Source organism: Anomaloglossus baeobatrachus, chromosome 10 (genome assembly GCF_048569485.1).
Source record: "Anomaloglossus baeobatrachus isolate aAnoBae1 chromosome 10, aAnoBae1.hap1, whole genome shotgun sequence".
Taxonomy (NCBI): Eukaryota; Metazoa; Chordata; class Amphibia; order Anura; family Aromobatidae; genus Anomaloglossus; species Anomaloglossus baeobatrachus.
This window is the reverse complement of record NC_134362.1, coordinates 140,386,633-140,405,589: the sequence shown is the minus strand read 5'-3', so window position 1 is coordinate 140,405,589 and position 18,957 is coordinate 140,386,633. Positions and strand designations below refer to the sequence as shown.

Here is an 18,957-nt window from a genome sequence, read left to right as displayed (position 1 = left end):
TCATTGCAGCAGTCAGGGCTATTACTGTATTTGAAGTAACATTGGTATCCAGGCGCTCTACAATGAAGCATCACAAAACAAAGAGAAGCCCATATTACATGTGACCATATAATGTGTACGAGGGGCTCCGGAGTCTCTCTCATTTGAAAAGGATCAGGCACTTTTAATTTTGGAACTCAATGATTTTTTGTCTACTATAATGACCACCAGCAAGTGCTGCACGCAGCTCACTCCAATACTATGAAGGTATAGGTTCTCTCTAAATCAAAGCAGAGGAGCTGCTCACAGGCTCCCCTCCCGGGCACAGGCTCCCCTCCTGGACACAGGCTCCCCTCCCGGGCACAGGCTCCCCCCCCAGGCACAGGCTCACCCCCTTCCCGGGCACAGGCTCACCCCCTTCCCGGGCACAGGCTCACCCCCCACCCCCCCGGGCACAGGCTCACCCCCCCGGGCACAGGTTTTCCCCCCACGGGCACAGGTTTTCCCCCCACGCACAGGTTTTGCCCCAGCGCACAGGTTCCCCCCTCACGCACAGGCGTCCCCCACGCGCACAGGCTCCCCTCTCGCACACAGGCTCCCCTCCCGCGCACAGGCTCCCTTCCCGCGCACAAGCTCTGGTAGAAGAATTGTATGTGTGCCACTGCTAAGTAATATACAAGAAAAATCAATTAGAAGTGCACAGCCATAATTTATATGGTAAATTTATCAGGAATAAGGGGGTGCACCTGTCAAGCAAAACCAACCATAGTAATCACAAGAAAAGCGTTTGACCAAAGGCACTCACTCCAAATTTAAAGTAATATAGTACGATTCTTTATTTATGTATCAAAAAGTTTAAAACCACACATACAAAATACAACACAGTGCAGACATATTAAAAAACACCAAGGACAATGGTAATGAAACCCAATCCAAAAAATCTTCTCCAAGAAATATATATTGTACCAGAATCACCATAGATAGTTCAAAATGCAAGACAATACAGATAAAGAGTCAGAAAAATAACCATCTTATAAATAGGTATATACTGAGACAGACATTCTATCTTTCAAGCAGCATTATGACCAAATGGTCAAAACAGCAGCTGCAATGCCTCATGGGCAAAGAGTTCCTATCATGGTGATTCCCTATCTAAAATGGAAGTGGAGAACCTGGCAAAACGCGTGTCACTATGTTAGCTTCATCAGGGGCAGTGGGTGTCAGTAGGTGATACCCACAGCCCCTGATGAAGCTAACATAGTGACACGCGTTTTGCCAGGTTCTCCACTTCCATTTTAGATAGGGAATCACCATGATAGGAACTCTTTGCCTATGAGGCATTGCAGCTGCTGTTTTGGCCATTTGGTCATAATGCTGCTTGAAAGATAGAATGTCTGTCTCAGTATATACCTATTTATAAGATGGTTATTTTTCTGACTCTTTATCTGTATTGTCTTGCATTTTGAACTATCTATGGTGATTCTGGTACAATATATATTTCTTGGAGAAGATTTTTTGGATTGGGTTTCATTACCATTGTCCTTGGTGTTTTTTAATATGTCTGCACTGTGTTGTATTTTGTATGTGTGGTTTTAAACTTTTTGATACATAAATAAAGAATCGTATTATATTACTTTAAATTTGGAGTGAGTGCCTTTGGTCAAGCTTTTTTCTTGTGATAACTACTGCTAAGTAATATATCTAATTAGCTAAAAGAAATTCATTACATTGTTTTATTTCTGATATTTCCTAATCTCCCCTGACGGTAGTTGAATTCAAGGGCATTTATCACACTCTTTAGAATATTTAGCAGACTGATAAGTCTCCTTAGTGCATTATTGTCTTCAGTAATGGAAATATGTTTCTTCTCTGTGGGAATATGTCCCAAAATTAATGAATGATTTTCCTACTTTGATGGTCAAGGAGATACGTTTAGATCCATAACAAGAGAGTTTCGCTCCCCGGTGGAGAACCTGCTGGGCAGCTTTTTCAAAAGGTTTATAGTGACATCAGCTGGCAGGCGCACAGCCTGGTTATGTAATGAAATACAAGCTGTAACTTGTCCTCGGGGACCCATAAACCAATGATTATATTAACGATGCTAAATTGGAGGTCACCGAGATATCAGAGCAGTCTGTGGCACGCACATGGCCATATATCCAGGGATATTATGGCGGGATGTGAAATGTAATGTTGGTCGGGGATTCAGAAACCTACCTATTATGAGCACCGGGAGTGGTGACGCCATGCTTGTGTGGAGCTCCGCTAACTTTGCAGACATATCAGTCACCGGTGGGAATCCAATCAAAGGTTCTGCAATGACAGGAGATTAATTGTTACTAACATAGAAGTTTATTCTTGCATTATATTACAAGATATATTTAAAAGAAAATTAATAATAAAGACAAAGATTCGCAAGCAGTGTACAGTATATACTGTATATGCTGGGCCAGAATGTGCATAAAGCCGGCACAAACCACCTCCTATTGTCGTCATTAGGAGATCCATTTTCGATCTCATTGGTGCACATTTTTCTGATGCAAATTTGAAAACTATAGTAGAAAAATACGCTGCTAAATGGCCAGGAAAATGCACATTAGATTTTTCCATACCATTAGCAGCACCCCCGCATCGTTAACTTCATTACAGCAAATGTCCATTTTCATAGATTGGCTGAAATATTTCAATTTTGCCCATTCATACAATATTTAAGATTAGACAAAGCCACATTGCCAGTCCCTGCAGAGATTTCTGTCCTGTTTTTACATTAGAATCTGTGAAAGTTCAGGTTCTGAGTGCATGATTGGCAAAATTAAAATATTTCCTGAAATCCATGAGATTTCATGTGTCAATGCCGCTCAGACAGCCCTGCCCATCAGATTCACCAATGCTGCTCAGACAGGCCTGCTCATCAGATTCACCACTGCCGCTCAGACAGGCCTGCCCATCAGATTCACCAATGCCGCTCAGACAGGCCTGCCCATCAGATTCACTAATGCCGCTCAGACAGCCCTGCCCATCAGATTCACCAATGCCACTCAGACAGGCCTGCCCATCAGATTCACCAATGCCGCTCAGACAGGCCTGCCCATCAGATTCACCAATGCCGCTCAGACAGGCCTGCCCATCAGATTCACCACTGCCGCTCAGACAACCCTGCCTATCAGATTCACCAATGCCGCTCAGACAGCCCTGCCCATCAGATTCACCACTGCCGCTCAGACAGGCCTGCCCATCAGATTCACCAATGCCACTCAGACAGGCCTGCCCATCAGATTCACCAATGCCGCTCAGACAGCCCTGCCCATCAGATTCACCACTGCCGCTCAGACAGGCCTGCCCATCAGATTCACCAATGCCACTCAGACAGGCCTGCCCATCAGATTTACCACTGCTATTCAGACAGCCCTGCCCATCAGATTCACCAATGCCGCTCAGACAGGTCTGCCCATCAGATTCACCATGTCGCTCAGACAGCCCTGCCCATCAGATTCACCACTGCCGCTCAGACAGGCCTGCCCATCAGATTCACCAATGCCGCTCAGACAGGCCTGCCCATCAGATTCACCACTGCCGCTCAGACAGCCCTGCCCATCAGATTCACCAATGCCGCTCAGACAGGCCTGCCCATCAGATTCACCAATGCCGCTCAGACAGCCCTGCCCATCAGATTCACCACTGCCGCTCAGACAGGCCTGCCCATCAGATTCACCAATGCCGCTCAGACAGGCCTGCCCATCAGATTCACCACTGCCGCTCAGACAGCCCTGCCCATCAGATTCACCAATGCCGCTCAGACAGGCCTGCCTATCAGATTCACCAATGCCGCTCAGACAGCCCTGCCCATCAGATTCACCACTGCCGCTCAGACAGGCCTGCCCATCAGATTCACCAATGCCACTCAGACAGGCCTGCCCATCAGATTCACCAATGCCGCTCAGACAGCCCTGCCCATCAGATTCACCACTGCCGCTCAGACAGGCCTGCCCATCAGATTCACCAATGCCACTCAGACAGGCCTGCCCATCAGATTTACCACTGCTATTCAGACAGCCCTGCCCATCAGATTCACCAATGCCGCTCAGACAGGTCTGCCCATCAGATTCACCATGTCGCTCAGACAGCCCTGCCCATCAGATTCACCACTGCCGCTCAGACAGGCCTGCCCATCAGATTCACCAATGCCGCTCAGACAGGCCTGCCCATCAGATTCACCACTGCCGCTCAGACAGCCCTGCCCATCAGATTCACCAATGCCGCTCAGACAGGCCTGCCCATCAGATTCACCATGTCGCTCAGACAGCCCTGCCCATCAGATTCACCACTGCGGCTCAGACAGCCCTGCCCATCAGATTCACCACTGCCGCTCAGACAGGCCTGCCCATCAGATTTACCAATGTCGCTCAGACAGCCCTGCCCATCAGATTCACCACTGCCGCTCAGACAGCCCTGTCCATCAGATTCACCAATGCCGCTCAGACAGCCCTGCCCATCAGATTCACCAATGCCGCTCAGACAGCCCTGTCCATCAGATTCACCACTGCCGCTCAGACAGCTCTGCCCATCAGATTCACCACTGCCACTCAGACAGCCCTGCCCTTAAGATTCACCAATGCAGCTAAGGCAGCCCTGCCCATCAGATTCACCAATGCTATTCAGACAGCCCTGCCCGTCAGAATCACCCATGCTGCTCAGACAGCCCTGCCTATCAGTTTCACCAATGCGACTCAGACAGCTCTGCCCATCAGATTCACCAATGCCACTAAGACAGCCCTGTCCATTAGAATCACTAAAAATGGATGAGAAAAGCACTTACTCTGAGTGTCATGGACCAGAAACATGCATCAGTTTTTTAAATGGATGTGTGAACAGATCAATAAACTCTATGGGCCAGTATTCTGTCCAATGTGTGAACCTATGTCTGACTCAAGACGTGACTCTTGGGCAAATGTTACAAAATCTCAGAATACCCCTATGCATAGCCTGAGGGGCAGTAGCCTGTGGCTTAAAGTGACTGTGGACATGATGGATGCACTTTATGTTTTCTGCTCTGAAAATGTAACAAGCACAATATCTCAAGGTTACCTTCTCAAAATGTGGAAAAACTAGTTGTAAGAACATGAGAAGTCTGTCACGTTCTAATCAGCTTTAGCGCCATATAAAATAGAATTGTGACCATGAGCCTATAACATGCAGCTTTCCCGACCTCCGCTGTGCTATACCAGCCACATTGCTCTAGTCTATATATACAAATTTCCCAGAATACAGTTTCAGTCATTTAAAATAGATAACGAGAGGAGAGGCTTTACCCATGCGAGTGTTTAACGAGATCTTAAAGGGAAAGGTCTGAGAAAAGCGGCTCAGTGTGTCTGTCCCCTGGCTGATAAGAGACCTGACTTCACCTATGGACGAATCTCTGGCCAATTCTTAGAATTCACTATCTGCGAAGAAAACTGTCTTAAGTTTTACGTACAACGTCCATACAATATACCTGTAAATAACGTTTGGTTAGATATTTTCTCCTATTAGTTCTATAGATATAGTATTTATGGCATTACGTAAGAAAGATAAAATATCTGTATGTCACTAACCGACTCCTCCTCCTCCTCTGTAAATCGCTATATATTAATGTTTGACAAAAGAAAACACTGATCTGGTAACACTGTAATGTTCAATATATGGAATGAACTTTGCCTCTTACACAATTCTACATTGAATGTGTGGCGCCCCTGACCTGGTCAGGCACCACTGAGTACTGCACCCATGCTGGGGACAGTACAATACAGGTAATCCAGAAGGCTGACCGGGGTGTGGTACACAGGCGCATAGTAATCAGCTCTCACACATGTACCCATGAGAGGACCCCTGGGGATCCCAGGAGGGGGAAAAGCCTTGACCTTCACTGGAATAGTGGAGGGGGCCAAAAGCCTCCATCTCCTCTCAAGGGGTGTGGTAAGAGAATCTGGTTGCTAGGTGGCGTAGGCAAGAACAGGAGAGGAGGGGCAGTGAGTCAGTTAGAGCAGAACTCCATAGGGCTCAGTGAGGAGCAGACCTGTGGGGCTGTTGCTGTCTAACAGCGCCCGCGCAGTGGCTACTGACGGGGGAGAACGGTCAACTAGGAGTGCTACCTGAAAGCCAGCTTCAGCTAGAGAGAAAGCACGGAGTGGGAAGTAAGGAGACTGCTAGAGAGCACCAGGCCCAACCGGGCGGCAGATCCCGAAGCGAAGATAGATCCAGCTTTCTTCTGCTAAACCTGCCGGTGTGGGGCTCTCAAAGCCCACACCACAACACCACAAAAGCCGCAGCCACGTAACCGCAGTGAGGGCCCATAGGTCACAGGAGGCAAGCAGCTGGAGTGGCCTGGTCCGGGGAACAAGCAAACGGCAAACAAAAGGGGGAGAGAGGCTGCAGCATCTTCCCTGGGTGACCCCCATAGGGACTCAAAGTCGGGGTCACCCCAAACCACCAAGGGCTAAGGAAGGCGAGTCAGTAGTCACCCTCATAAAGTCAGCCTGAAGGATACCTGGTTCCCATCTGGTTCATCCCAGCTACGCCCGGGCTACTCACCCTGCCATCAAATGTGAGTAAAGCCCTTGAAAGACAGCTCTGCCTGTGTGAGTCATTCTGCGACTTGTGGTACTACAAACCTACACTGGGCCCTGGGGCTTGCCTCACTCTCAGGAGGCTATTCCAACTAACTGCACACACCATCAGCCCCAGGCGACCCTCAACCTGCAGTGGCGGTCCCTACTGACCGCAATACTGAGAGTGGCGTCACGACAAGAAGAAGATCTCCTACCTGTGACCAGCACCAGCTACGTGGAGTCCCTGAAGGTATGCACCGACACAACACCTGTGGGGCTTCACATCTGGCGCTGTGAACAGGATAAGGACTAGACCTGTCCAGACAGGTGACCATGTGCCTGGGCGGTCCGCTTGAAAAATTGGAAGCGCCGCCATATTGCCACCATGAAAAGCGCGCTGAAAAACAACAGCAGCCCGCGCTGGAAGAAGTTACCGCCCACGAAGAGGTGCGGCTACCCAGAGATCCCCTGGAGAGTTCTGAGCTTGCCAGCGGAGAGAGCGGAAGCGTCCGGAGACGGCGGAGCAGGAGAGAAGCCAGCAGCTTGCTAGAGAAAATGGCGTCTGAGTGCAGAGACCCAGAGCCAGGCTCCGCTGCCTGGTGGTGTCGGGAGCTCGCCGAGTTCTGCGATCAACTGGAAGCCAGGGTCGGAAGGCTGATCAGAGAGGGACGCGAGGAGTTCCTATGGATGACCGCGGCGGTTCGGGCCTACGAGGAGAGAGCCGCGCACCGAGTGCCAGATCGGGCGGTGACAACTCAGACCCCGATGCTGCCAACGATGGGTGAGTCGAGTGATGCCCCGGCTAGCGCAAGTGCCCCGACCCCTACTGCCACGCCCGCGGTCCCTGAAGAGGCGCCCGGTGCGGCGACGCTGAACCAGGCCGCAGCCACGCCAGGTGCGGCCCGCCAAGCCCCGGCCGCCGCAACGATGCCCTGCTCGGCCCGCCAAGCCCAGGCCGCCGCAGCGATGCCCTGCTCGGCCCGCCAAGCCCCGGCCGCCGCAGCGATGCCCTGCTCGGCCCACCAAGACCCGGTCCCTGCAGCGACGCCCAGCCCAGCCTGCACGGATCCCATCGCAGCTGCGACGCCGATCCAGGCCGCCGCCATACAGGGCGCGGCCCGCCAAGACCAGGCCGCCGCCATGCCAGGCGCGGCCCGCCAAGACCAGGCCGCCGCCATGCCAGGCGCGGCCCGCCAAGACAAGGCTGACGTACCATTTACCCCGGCCCGCAAGGCCAGAGCAGACAAGGCTCCCCAGGTTCAGGAAGTCCCTGCTAGGCAATCCCTGGTAGGTGAGGACTCCGCATACTGGCAGCTAAAAGCCGACCTGGAAGCTAAGTTCCCACGGGAGATGGTGGAGCGGTACATGCTCCCTCCGCACACCCCAAAGAGTATCCCGACAGCTCCCGCAGCAACCACGGCAAAGAGTTCCCCACCTGGGCCGGCAGAAAGAAGTCCATCCCCAGCACTGCTACCCAAGGAGTGCCAGGAAGAACTAAGGGGGGGAGGAGGCCAGGAGGTTGAGGGGCTGACTCCAGAGCCATACCCAGAGCCAGAGATGCTGCCTTATTCTCGCTGGGATGAGGAAGACCTGACACCATCTGCAGAAGAAGAACTGCCCAAAAGCCTTACCTGGGAGTTTGTGAGCTGCACCCTACAGAATCCAGCCCGTAAGACACACCGCAACAGAACGCAACTATCCTCTGCACCGTCATCTCCAGAGCAGAGAGAAGTCACCGCCAGAGACCTGCAAGAAAAACGAGCCCTGAGAAGGTCCAAAGCCCAGGCCAGAGGACCCCTTTTCAGAGGAGTAGTGGAGGATTTTAATCTGAGAAGTGGATATGGATTCATCGTAGCACCTGGTATCAAAGAAGGGATATTTGTCAACAGAAGAGATGTGAGAGCTCATCTGCCTAGAGGACACCCTGGCAGAAACTTAAAAATGGGAGACTCAGTACAGTTTACCCTGCATCGAGGCGAAAGAGGCTGGTACGCGCTAGATGTAGCACCATGTCCCAAAGAAGAAAGAAAAGACAGAGATAAAGAAACAGATGCAGCAAAGGAAACAGATGAAGATCAAGAAAGAAAAGACAAGGAACCTACAGATGAGACTACCTCAGACGACGACAAAGAGCAAGAAAGCAGCAGGTGCCGCAGCCCAACAGGCCCAAGCCCTGGTATGGAGGAGTAAAGGAAAGTAAGAAGTTCAGCAGTTAGAAAGTTAAAGTTTTGAAAAGTTTGTTTTGCAACGTTTACGTTTAAGCATGTGCCCACAAAAACTATTGTGAGAAAACCATAAACCTTAAGGCTATGAACTGGCTATAGCCACAAACTCTCGCAGTGTAAATAGTTACACCAGAGGGCACCACCACCACTAGAGTCAGCCTGTTTAGGGGCTTGGCTCGTCTGCAACCAGGAGGAGCCCGTCCATATATAGGGCCTTGGCTCACCTGCGACCAGAGAGCATGCCTGTTTATGGGGCCTGGCTCTCCACCACAAAGAGGGTACCTGGTCAGCACCAACTGTGGAGGCCGCCTCTGCATCCTGCCAGAAGAGGCTGAAGGCGCGGATCCACCAGGCCAGGTATACCCTGAAACCACCAGCCCATGTAAGCCGCCTCTACATCCTGCCAGAAGTGGCTGAAGCCGCGGCCAACGTGAAAGGGTTTTGGGTGGGTTAACGGACTTGTGGGTGGAGGGTGGTGATGTATGGTACCTGGTGCTTTTAAATGTTTTACATGTTTTAATGTTTATGCATTTTAAAATGTTGTCTTGCAGCCCGAGGACGTGCTGGTGATAACTAAGGGGGAATGTGGCGCCCCTGACCTGGTCAGGCACCACTGAGTACTGCACCCATGCTGGGGACAGTACAATACAGGTAATCCAGAAGGCTGACCGGGGTGTGGTACACAGGCGCATAGTAATCAGCTCTCACACATGTACCCATGAGAGGACCCCTGGGGATCCCAGGAGGGGGAAAAGCCTTGACCTTCACTGGAATAGTGGAGGGGGCCAAAAGCCTCCATCTCCTCTCAAGGGGTGTGGTAAGAGAATCTGGTTGCTAGGTGGCGTAGGCAAGAACAGGAGAGGAGGGGCAGTGAGTCAGTTAGAGCAGAACTCCATAGGGCTCAGTGAGGAGCAGACCTGTGGGGCTGTTGCTGTCTAACAGCGCCCGCGCAGTGGCTACTGACGGGGGAGAACGGTCAACTAGGAGTGCTACCTGAAAGCCAGCTTCAGCTAGAGAGAAAGCACGGAGTGGGAAGTAAGGAGACTGCTAGAGAGCACCAGGCCCAACCGGGCGGCAGATCCCGAAGCGAAGATAGATCCAGCTTTCTTCTGCTAAACCTGCCGGTGTGGGGCTCTCAAAGCCCACACCACAACACCACAAAAGCCGCAGCCACGTAACCGCAGTGAGGGCCCATAGGTCACAGGAGGCAAGCAGCTGGAGTGGCCTGGTCCGGGGAACAAGCAAACGGCAAACAAAAGGGGGAGAGAGGCTGCAGCATCTTCCCTGGGTGACCCCCATAGGGACTCAAAGTCGGGGTCACCCCAAACCACCAAGGGCTAAGGAAGGCGAGTCAGTAGTCACCCTCATAAAGTCAGCCTGAAGGATACCTGGTTCCCATCTGGTTCATCCCAGCTACGCCCGGGCTACTCACCCTGCCATCAAATGTGAGTAAAGCCCTTGAAAGACAGCTCTGCCTGTGTGAGTCATTCTGCGACTTGTGGTACTACAAACCTACACTGGGCCCTGGGGCTTGCCTCACTCTCAGGAGGCTATTCCAACTAACTGCACACACCATCAGCCCCAGGCGACCCTCAACCTGCAGTGGCGGTCCCTACTGACCGCAATACTGAGAGTGGCGTCACGACAAGAAGAAGATCTCCTACCTGTGACCAGCACCAGCTACGTGGAGTCCCTGAAGGTATGCACCGACACAACACCTGTGGGGCTTCACAAATGCAGTCATCTATTACTGGAATATTCCAGACTTATCTGCTCGGTAGAGATCTACAGATCAGCAATCTTGTAACTGTGCGATGGCCTTGAGTATAACACCATCATCATGTATATGGCACTATACATCAGACATTAATATCGCTCTCTATTTTATTCCCTAGTTTTTATTTCATCAATACTAGCATTTGATTCGCTATTAGACAAATACAGTTTAACGTTTCTTCATGTAGATGTAGACAATAACATATGCACGTGATATTGTCTCCAAATAAATATGATGCAACATAATGGGAATATACTTTATACTCAAAGGCATGTATTTAGAGCTAAAAATTATTTATTATTCAAAATGTTGGACCATTTGCTTTATATAGCCTCAGCATTGCAGCCTCTAGTGATAGCTGCAGAATGAGTTTACTGAGTATCCATAGGAGAGCTTATTTTGACTTAATATGACAATCAGCAACAGTTAACAGATATGGAGAGTGAGGCAGCACATCAAGCCTGAGAAAACTCACTGAAGCTGAAAAGTCAGATGGTTTAATAAAGGTTCATTTCACAGGATGTGCTACCACATTCTACATATCTATTGAATTTTTGTAGCAGGAACTTAAAGTTGTTGAGTTTTGGACAAGATTTTCAGAGTTTCTACTCAGCTTCTGTTCTGTTGGGCTTGTATCTTGCGTGCACTGTCGTACCCCTAAGGTTGGACTTGTATCTTACGTGCACCGTTGTACCCCTAAGGTTGGGCTTGTATCTTGCGTGCACTGTCGTACCCCTAAGGTTGGGCTTGTATCTTGCGTGCACCGTCGCACCCCTAAGGTTGGGCTTGTATATTGTATTAACCGTCGTACCCCTAAAGTTGGGCTTGTATCTTACATGCACCGTCGTACCCCTAAGGTTGGGCTTGTATCTTGCGTGCACCGTCGTACCCCTAGTATTTGTAGTGGATTTGACTATCTTGTTTCCATTATATTAATGTTGATTATATCTTGGAATCATGTATCATGTAAATACCCCTTGTCATCTTTGTTAATGGGAATATACAAATAACCTTCCTTGATGGTTCGTACACATGTCTAAAATGATTGGTTAAAGCGCAATTTATTTTTTTTTCACGTACCTTGAGATATATCCCTGGGTTAGGCATTGATTTGTGTGTTCCTGCATATGTGTATGACAACAAAGAGTCAAGTGACTTTATCGTCTACACTTTGACTCCAAACATACCTTTTTTTGGCAGTTTAATTTGTTATTAATTCACTTAAATTGGCAGGGTACAGAGAGGGTCAGTTGATGTGGAAACGGGGGCACCCAAAAAATTATGTTGTCACACCCTCCTTTGTCAGACAGGAACGAGAACTCTTAGGGCATTATAGGGATCCCATAGTAAATTCAATTATTGTTCCCCTCTACTGTCCCTGTAATTGTGTTCACTAGCACTGGGTGTCAATAATTTTAATACATTTAAATAAAGATAATATTTTTTATTAGATTCTGAGGTTTTTCGTAATTACTAATTGAGCCTCAGTTCATTTGCAGTTCACCGTCGTACCCCTAAGATTGGGCTTGTATCTTGCGTGCACCATCGTATCCCTAAGGTTAGACTTGTATCTTGCACGCACCTTCGTATCCCTGAGGTTGGGCTTGTATCTTGCGTGCACCGTCATGCCCCTAAGGTTGGGCTTGTATCTTGCGTGCACCGTCGTACCCCTAAGGTTAGGCTTGTATCTTGCGTGCACCGTCATACCCCTAAGGTTGGACTTGTATCTTGCGTGAACCATCGTATACCTAAGGTTAGACTTGTATCTTGCGTGCACCGTTGTACCTCTAAGGTTGGGGTTGTATCGTGCATGTACCGTTGTACCCCTAAGGTTGAGCTTGTATCTTGCGTGCACCGTCATACCCCTAAGGTTGGGCTTGTCCAGTATCTTGCGTGCACCGTCGTATCCCTAAGTTTGGGCTTGTATCTTGAGTGCACCGTCGTACATCCAAGGTTGGGCTTGTATCTTTTATCTGTCTCTTTTTCTGGGTGCCTCTTAGCTGATTGATGACAAAAGACTACGTAAAAGTTAAATGTGCAGGGAAACAAAGAGCCTGTAGAGGCCAAACACTAAGAGTTTTAGATGAAACCCAATGCTAAAAATAATGAACCCTAAATTTATTATAAAAAAAAATCATCCCTAAATGTGAACAATCCCTTTAAGTTATGTTGGATAAACTTGTATAAATAACATTAGTGAATTGCAGAAATAGCAATCCATTCATTTCATAGTTGTAACCTTCACAAGTGAGTATAAAAATCATTTGTATAAGACACATATGACAAGAGTCACTTTCTCAGTTACATGGTGGTCCGGATTGAGCAATTGGATAGCCGAACCTCAGAGGGTGACAGCAGATCTGCATATCCTGTACATCAGGGAATCTTCTATAGGTGGGCTAGGCTTTCTGCTTGGCATAGTCCCGCTATCTTACTTGAGCAGAACAAATATTAAGGAAATTCTTTACACCTGGATATAATTATCACTAATGTATAAATACAACACACAGTGATTACAGAAGAAAGTGATCCAAAGGTGTGACCTGCCAACTACAATGCTGAGGGCAGAGGTACGACAGGTTACAAAAATGCATTTAGCGCAATGTGTGACCTGTGACCAGTCATGGTGCATTCAGGGATCTTAATTTCAGATGAAACTGTCCCTTATAAGTGTTGTCTAGAATTGGAAAACAATTAGAAATATGGTAAAAAGTAGCATCCAACCCTCTGCTGCTCAATTTTCTGCGGTTCCCCATGGTCTTTATTGACTTTGTTGTAGCAATTACATCACCAATATCTATGGACCGCTGAAGCCAATCACTGGCACAAGTAATATCCCTACTGAGGCCAGGGATTAGCTGCAGAGCTCTGGTTTTTTTATTTGATCACATTTTTAGCTTTTGGTAACCTTTTCCCTGACAACCCTTAATCTAAACCAGATTTTCCTTCTGTGTGAGGGACAGATCTGTGAGGCAGATGACGGTATTTACGTTATATCACTATAAAAATAGCTCTAACCGTCATATGACGAGGACATTGTGTGTGACAGGCTTTATGTTCTCTGCTTCGGGGGCTGCAGCTCCTTCATTTGCTCCAGTAGAAGAGGCAGCTTTAGATGCTACTCAAGGCCTAATGTAAGGAGATCGCAGGCATGTGAGAGATGTTACTACTTGAGCATCGTGCTGGGGTATATAATGAAGAACATTCCTCTAGTATCTGCCAAACGTGCACAAATTACATCTTACTACAGTCCCTGGAATTAATTACTATTGCATCGTAGAATGCCAGAGGCCATCATTTCATGTAATCTGACTCACACCCTCCATTACGCCTTCACCGAGGCATCCGGAACAGTGTAAGAGCTTTTCTAGTTTAGTGTAGATGAAGCCTTAAGACATGTTCACAAAATCTGCAGTGGGATTACAGTAATGCTGCAGGTTTTCGCCACATTTTACCCTCATTCCAATCTTCACCCTTGTGATATATAGGGTTTAGTTTGTGGTAATTCTGGAAAATACAGATTTTCCACCAGCATAATGTGCAGGAGCCTAAGGTTATGTGCACATGACTTTTTTCCGGAAACCTCCTTGAAGTAGCACTGACTAAATGCTCACCACTAACAGCCAGACTGGTTTGTCAGGTCTCCGTAAGGAGAATAGTCTTCCCCCGTGATCCCCCCAAAAAAGAACATATTCAATTCTATATAAATTTCTAGTATCTATTTCTAGTTCTACATAAAAGTCACTTGCAGTTCATACTTTCAGGCTTTAAATCTCAAGAATCCAAAGATGCTAAGTGGTTAAAAGAAGTGACCTGATCATTCTTCTGGATCTTTAAATTACAAGTCAATAAGAAGGCTCAAAAGATAAGTTCTCCTGGTGTTTTTGCTCAAATGCAGTTAAAAAAATATTTGGAAAGTTCAAACTTTCAATAAAAAAGACGTCCAAAAAGAGAGGAAACCTGAAGGTACATTCTATTAAGTGGATCTTATTTACTTATTTCTTAATTATATCTGTAAAACTTGGTGACCATTATCATGGCCGGCTTTAGGCATGTGCGACTTGTGCGCTCGCACAGGGCGCCGACGGCCATGCTTCAGGGGAGGCGCCGCAGAGAGGTAAGAAATAAATTTCTTGCCTCCTCTGGTCCCAGCACTGCGTTTTCACTGTAACGGCCGCCGCGCGGGCAGCAGGCTTTGTTGAGAGGAGCCGCAGGAAGACCCTATGTTTGAAGCTAAACGTACTGTCTCTAGCGTCGCCTCTCCATCCCTTTCTTGAAGCTTGGCAACCGGGCGCCAGCTGCCTCACTGTGCGGGCGGCCGGCTGCCTCACTGTGGCTGCCTGCGTCTCCGTGCTGGAGGCCCACCGGCTGCCTGTGTCTCCATGCTGGAGGCCCGCCGGCTGCCTGCCTCTCAGTGCTGGAGGCCCGCCGGCTGGATATCTGTCTGTGAGGGGGCTCCAGCTGCATGTAGGAGGCTGTGTGGGGGATCCTGCTGCGTGTATGAGGCTGTGTGGGGGCTCCTGCTGCATGTAGGAGGCTGTGTGGGGGCTCCTGCTGCATGTAGGAGGCTGTGTGGGGCCTCATGCTGCGTGTAGGAGGTTGTGTGGGGGCTCCTGCTGCGTGTAGGAGGCTGTGTGGGGGCTCCTGATGTGTGTAAGAGGCTGTGTGGAGGCTCCTGCTGCGTGTAGGAGGCTGTGTGGGGGCTCCTGAGGCGTGTAGCAGGCTGTGTGGGGGCTCCTGCTGCATGTAGAAGGCTGTGTGGAGGCTACTGCTGCGTGTAGGAGGCTGTGTGGAGGCTCCTGCTGCGTGTAGGAGGCTGTGTGGAGGCTCCCCTGCTGCGTGTAGGAGGCTGTGTGGAGGCTCCTGCTTCATGTAGGAGGCTGTGTGGGGGCTCCTGCTGCGTGTAGGAGCCTGTGCGGGGGCTCCTGAGGCATGTAGCAGGCTGTGTGGGGGCTCCTGCTCCATGTAGGAGGCTGTGTGGAGGTTCCTGCTGCGTGTAGGAGGCTGTGTGGAGGCTCCTGCTGCGTGTAGGAGGCTAAGTGGAGGCTCCCCTGCTGCGTGTAGGAGGCTGTGTGGAGGCTCCTGCTTCATGTAGGAGGCTGTGTGGGGGCTCCTGCTGCGAGTAGGAGGCTGTGTGGTGGCTCCTGCTGCGTGTAGCAGGCTGTGTGGGGGCTCCTGCTGTGCGTAGGAGGCTCTGTGGAGGCTCCTGCTGTGTTTAGGAGGCTGTGTGGAGGCTCCTGCTGCGTGTAGGAGGCTGTGTGGAGGCTCCCCTGCTGCATTTAGGAGGCTGTGTGGGGGCTCCTGCTGCGTGTAAGAGGCTGTATGGGGGCTCCTGCTGCATGTAGGAGGCTGTGTGGGGGTTCTTGCTGCGTGTAGGAGGCTGTGTGGGGGCTTCTGCTGCTTGTAGGAGGCTGTGTGGGAGCTCCTGCTGTGTCTAGGAGGCTGTGTGGGGGCTCCTGCTGCGTGTAGGAGGCTGTGTGGGGGCTTCTGCTGCTTGTAGGAGGCTGTGTGGGAGCTCCTGCTGTGTCTAGGAGGCTGTGTGGGGGCTCCTGCTGCGTGTAGGAGGCTGTGTGGGGGCTCCTGCTGCATGTAGGAGGCTGTGTGGGGGCTCCTGCTGCATGTAGGAGGCTGTGTGGGAGCTCCTGCTGCGTGTAGGAGGCTGTGTGGGGGCTCCTGCTGCAGGTATTTGCATATAGTTGTAGTGTGGCCTCTAGATATAACTCCTGTGGACCCCAGACACCCCAGTCCGACCCTGCATTCATCTATCTTTTATATAATACTAGCTGTAGTACCCGTCGTCGCCCGGGATAGTAACTGTCTCTGTCTCTCTCCCAGTCTCTGTCTGTGTGTTGCGGTCTGTCTGTCTCGCTGTCTGTCTCTTCCTTGTCTGTCTGTTTCTATCTCTCTGAATTTGCATCAGTCTATCTGTCTCAATCTCTGTATCTGTCTGTCTCTCTCTCTCTCTCTGTCTCTTTGCCTGTCTGTCTCTTTGCCCGTCTGTCTCTTTGCCCGTCTGTCTCTTTGCCCGTCTGTCTCTTTGCCCGGCTGTCTCTTTGCCCGGCTGTCTCTTTGCCCGGCTGTCTCTTTGCCCAGTCTGTCTCTTTCCCAGTCTGTCTCTTTCCAGGTCTGTCTCTTTCCCGGTCTGTCTCTTTCAAGGTCTGTCTCTTTCCAGGTCTGTCTCTTTCCCGGTCTGTCTCTTTCCCGGTCTGTCTCTTTCCCGGTCTGTCTCTTTCCCGGTCTGTTTCTTTCCCGGTCTGTTTCTTTCCCGCTCTGTCTCTTTCCCGCTCTGTCTCTTTCCCGCTCTGTCTCTTTCCCGCTCTGTCTCTTTCTCGCTCTGTCTCTTTCCAGGTCTGTCTCTTTCCAGGTCTGTCTCTTTGGACGGCTGTCTCTTTGCCCGGCTGTCTCTTTGACCAGCTGTCTCTTTGCCCGGGCTGTCTCTTTCCCAGTCTGTCTCTCTATGTCTGTCTGTCTTTTTCTGTCTCTCTCTATCCGTCTATCCTATCTTATACTAACAGTTTATTTTGTTCCTATAGCAACCACTGACAGTTGCTATTTATAAATAGCTATGGCTCCCAGCTCCATTTAGTTTAATGGCTACAGGATTTTTGTGGAGTAACTGGAAAGCACGGGGTTAAATTTTCCTGCCCAAACATAGTCTATGACGTTCCCTGAGTCACATGGGGCGTCTGTGCAAAATTTCGTGATTGTAAATGCGACGGTGCGGATTCCTTTAGCGGACATACATACACACACACATACACTGAGCTTTATATATTAGATGTACTGTATGTGTGCCATGTATATGGTGTAATTTATGCAGTGGCAAAATGACGGGGCCTGTGGGTGATGGGGGCCATTGCTATCTCATTGGATGCATGGTTGAACACCATTGAGGAGCAGTTGGCCACTGGCTCCCTGTTTCGCCCTTGCTCTGCAGCTGTGGGCCCCAGATAGGTGTAATGACATCAGGGGGAGCCTGTGACGTGATGCCAGTGGGCCCTGCAGCTGCGGTCAGAGTGGGTGCAGAGCATATGTAGGGGGTAATATATATATTTATTATACACGCTACATATGCCCTGTACCTGTCACGTGTAATGTAATGTAATTCTGAATATTGACCTGCCATATCCTAAAGGTGTGTAATATGTGCTCTGTTAGGATTTCACTTGCTGGTTCGAGTGGTAGTCATCTGATCTCTCACATGCGATTTACCATGTTTGGTCATTTGCAGAATGATGTCTCCTCCTGTTTCTCTCAAATTGAAAATTATAACAATGAGAGAAGCAGGAGGAGACGTCATTCTGCAGATGACCCCCAGTCTGCAAATCACTGGTGAGCGATCACATGACCACTCAGATTGGCAAGTGAAATCCTAGTCATATATTATATACTTTGGGGATGCGGCTAATCTGCAGAATGTCACACAGGGGAGACACTGGTCAGTGCAGGGCAGCAGAGCAGGGAGAAGCCGCTGGGGACCGGCCTCCTGGGCTCGTCATCCTGGTTGCATTGTCCCTGGACAGATATTAAATGTGTTTTATTTGAAACGCGGCAGCATCAGAGTAAAATATACACGACTGCAATAATGGAGCCAGTGTCTGATTCCTTCCACCCGGGGATCGTGCAGAGGAATCAGCGGTCAGAGAACTTATGCTGTAACAAAATAACAGTGGAGTCTCATACGTGACATGGCGTCACTGCCGTCTCCACATCACATGGAATGGTTACGTGTAGGTATGAAGGCCATTCTATCAATGTAATGCATCGCTAGCAGCTGAGGTGTATTATGAGCAGCTGCAGCAGCTGAGATGTATATTATGGGGTTCTGCAGCAGCTGAGGTGTATTATGAGGATCTGCAGCAGCTGAGGTGTATTATGGGGTTCTGCAGCAGCTGAGGTGTATTATGAGGATCTGCAGCAGCTGAGATGTGTATTATGGGGTTCTGCAGCAGCTGAGGTGTATTATGAGGATCTGCAGCAGCTGAGATGTGTATTATGGGGTTCTGCAGCAGCTGAGGCGTATTATGAGGATCTGCAGCAGCTGAGATGTGTATTATGGGGTTCTGCAGCAGCTGAGGCGTATTATGAGGATCTGCAGCAGCTGAGATGTATATTATGGGGTTCTGCAGCAGCTGAGGTGTATTATGAGGATCTGCAGCAGCTGAGGTGTATTATGGGGTTCTGCAGCAGCTGAGGTGTATTATGAGGATCTGCAGCAGCTGAGATGTGTATTATGCGGTTCTGCAGCAGCTGAGGTGTATTATGAGGATCTGCAGCAGCTGAGATGTGTATTATGGGGTTCTGCAGCAGCTGAGGCGTATTATGAGGATCTGCAGCAGCTGAGATGTGTATTATGGGGTTCTGCAGCAGCTGAGGTGTATTATGAGGATCT

At 49.6% G+C, this 18,957-nt stretch overlaps 1 protein-coding gene across 1 annotated transcript in view; it reads right to left on the bottom strand.

Annotated features, from left to right (window-relative positions):
• The window catches only part of OSGIN1 (oxidative stress induced growth inhibitor 1), a 40,842-nt gene that overhangs the window by 9,688 nt on the left and 12,197 nt on the right, over positions 1-18,957 (bottom strand). The window contains exon 2 of the mRNA XM_075326697.1: positions 2,197-2,292. Coding sequence (XP_075182812.1) covers positions 2,197-2,260 — 64 coding nt within the window. The 5' untranslated portion in view covers positions 2,261-2,292. The remainder of the gene's footprint in view (positions 1-2,196; positions 2,293-18,957) is intronic.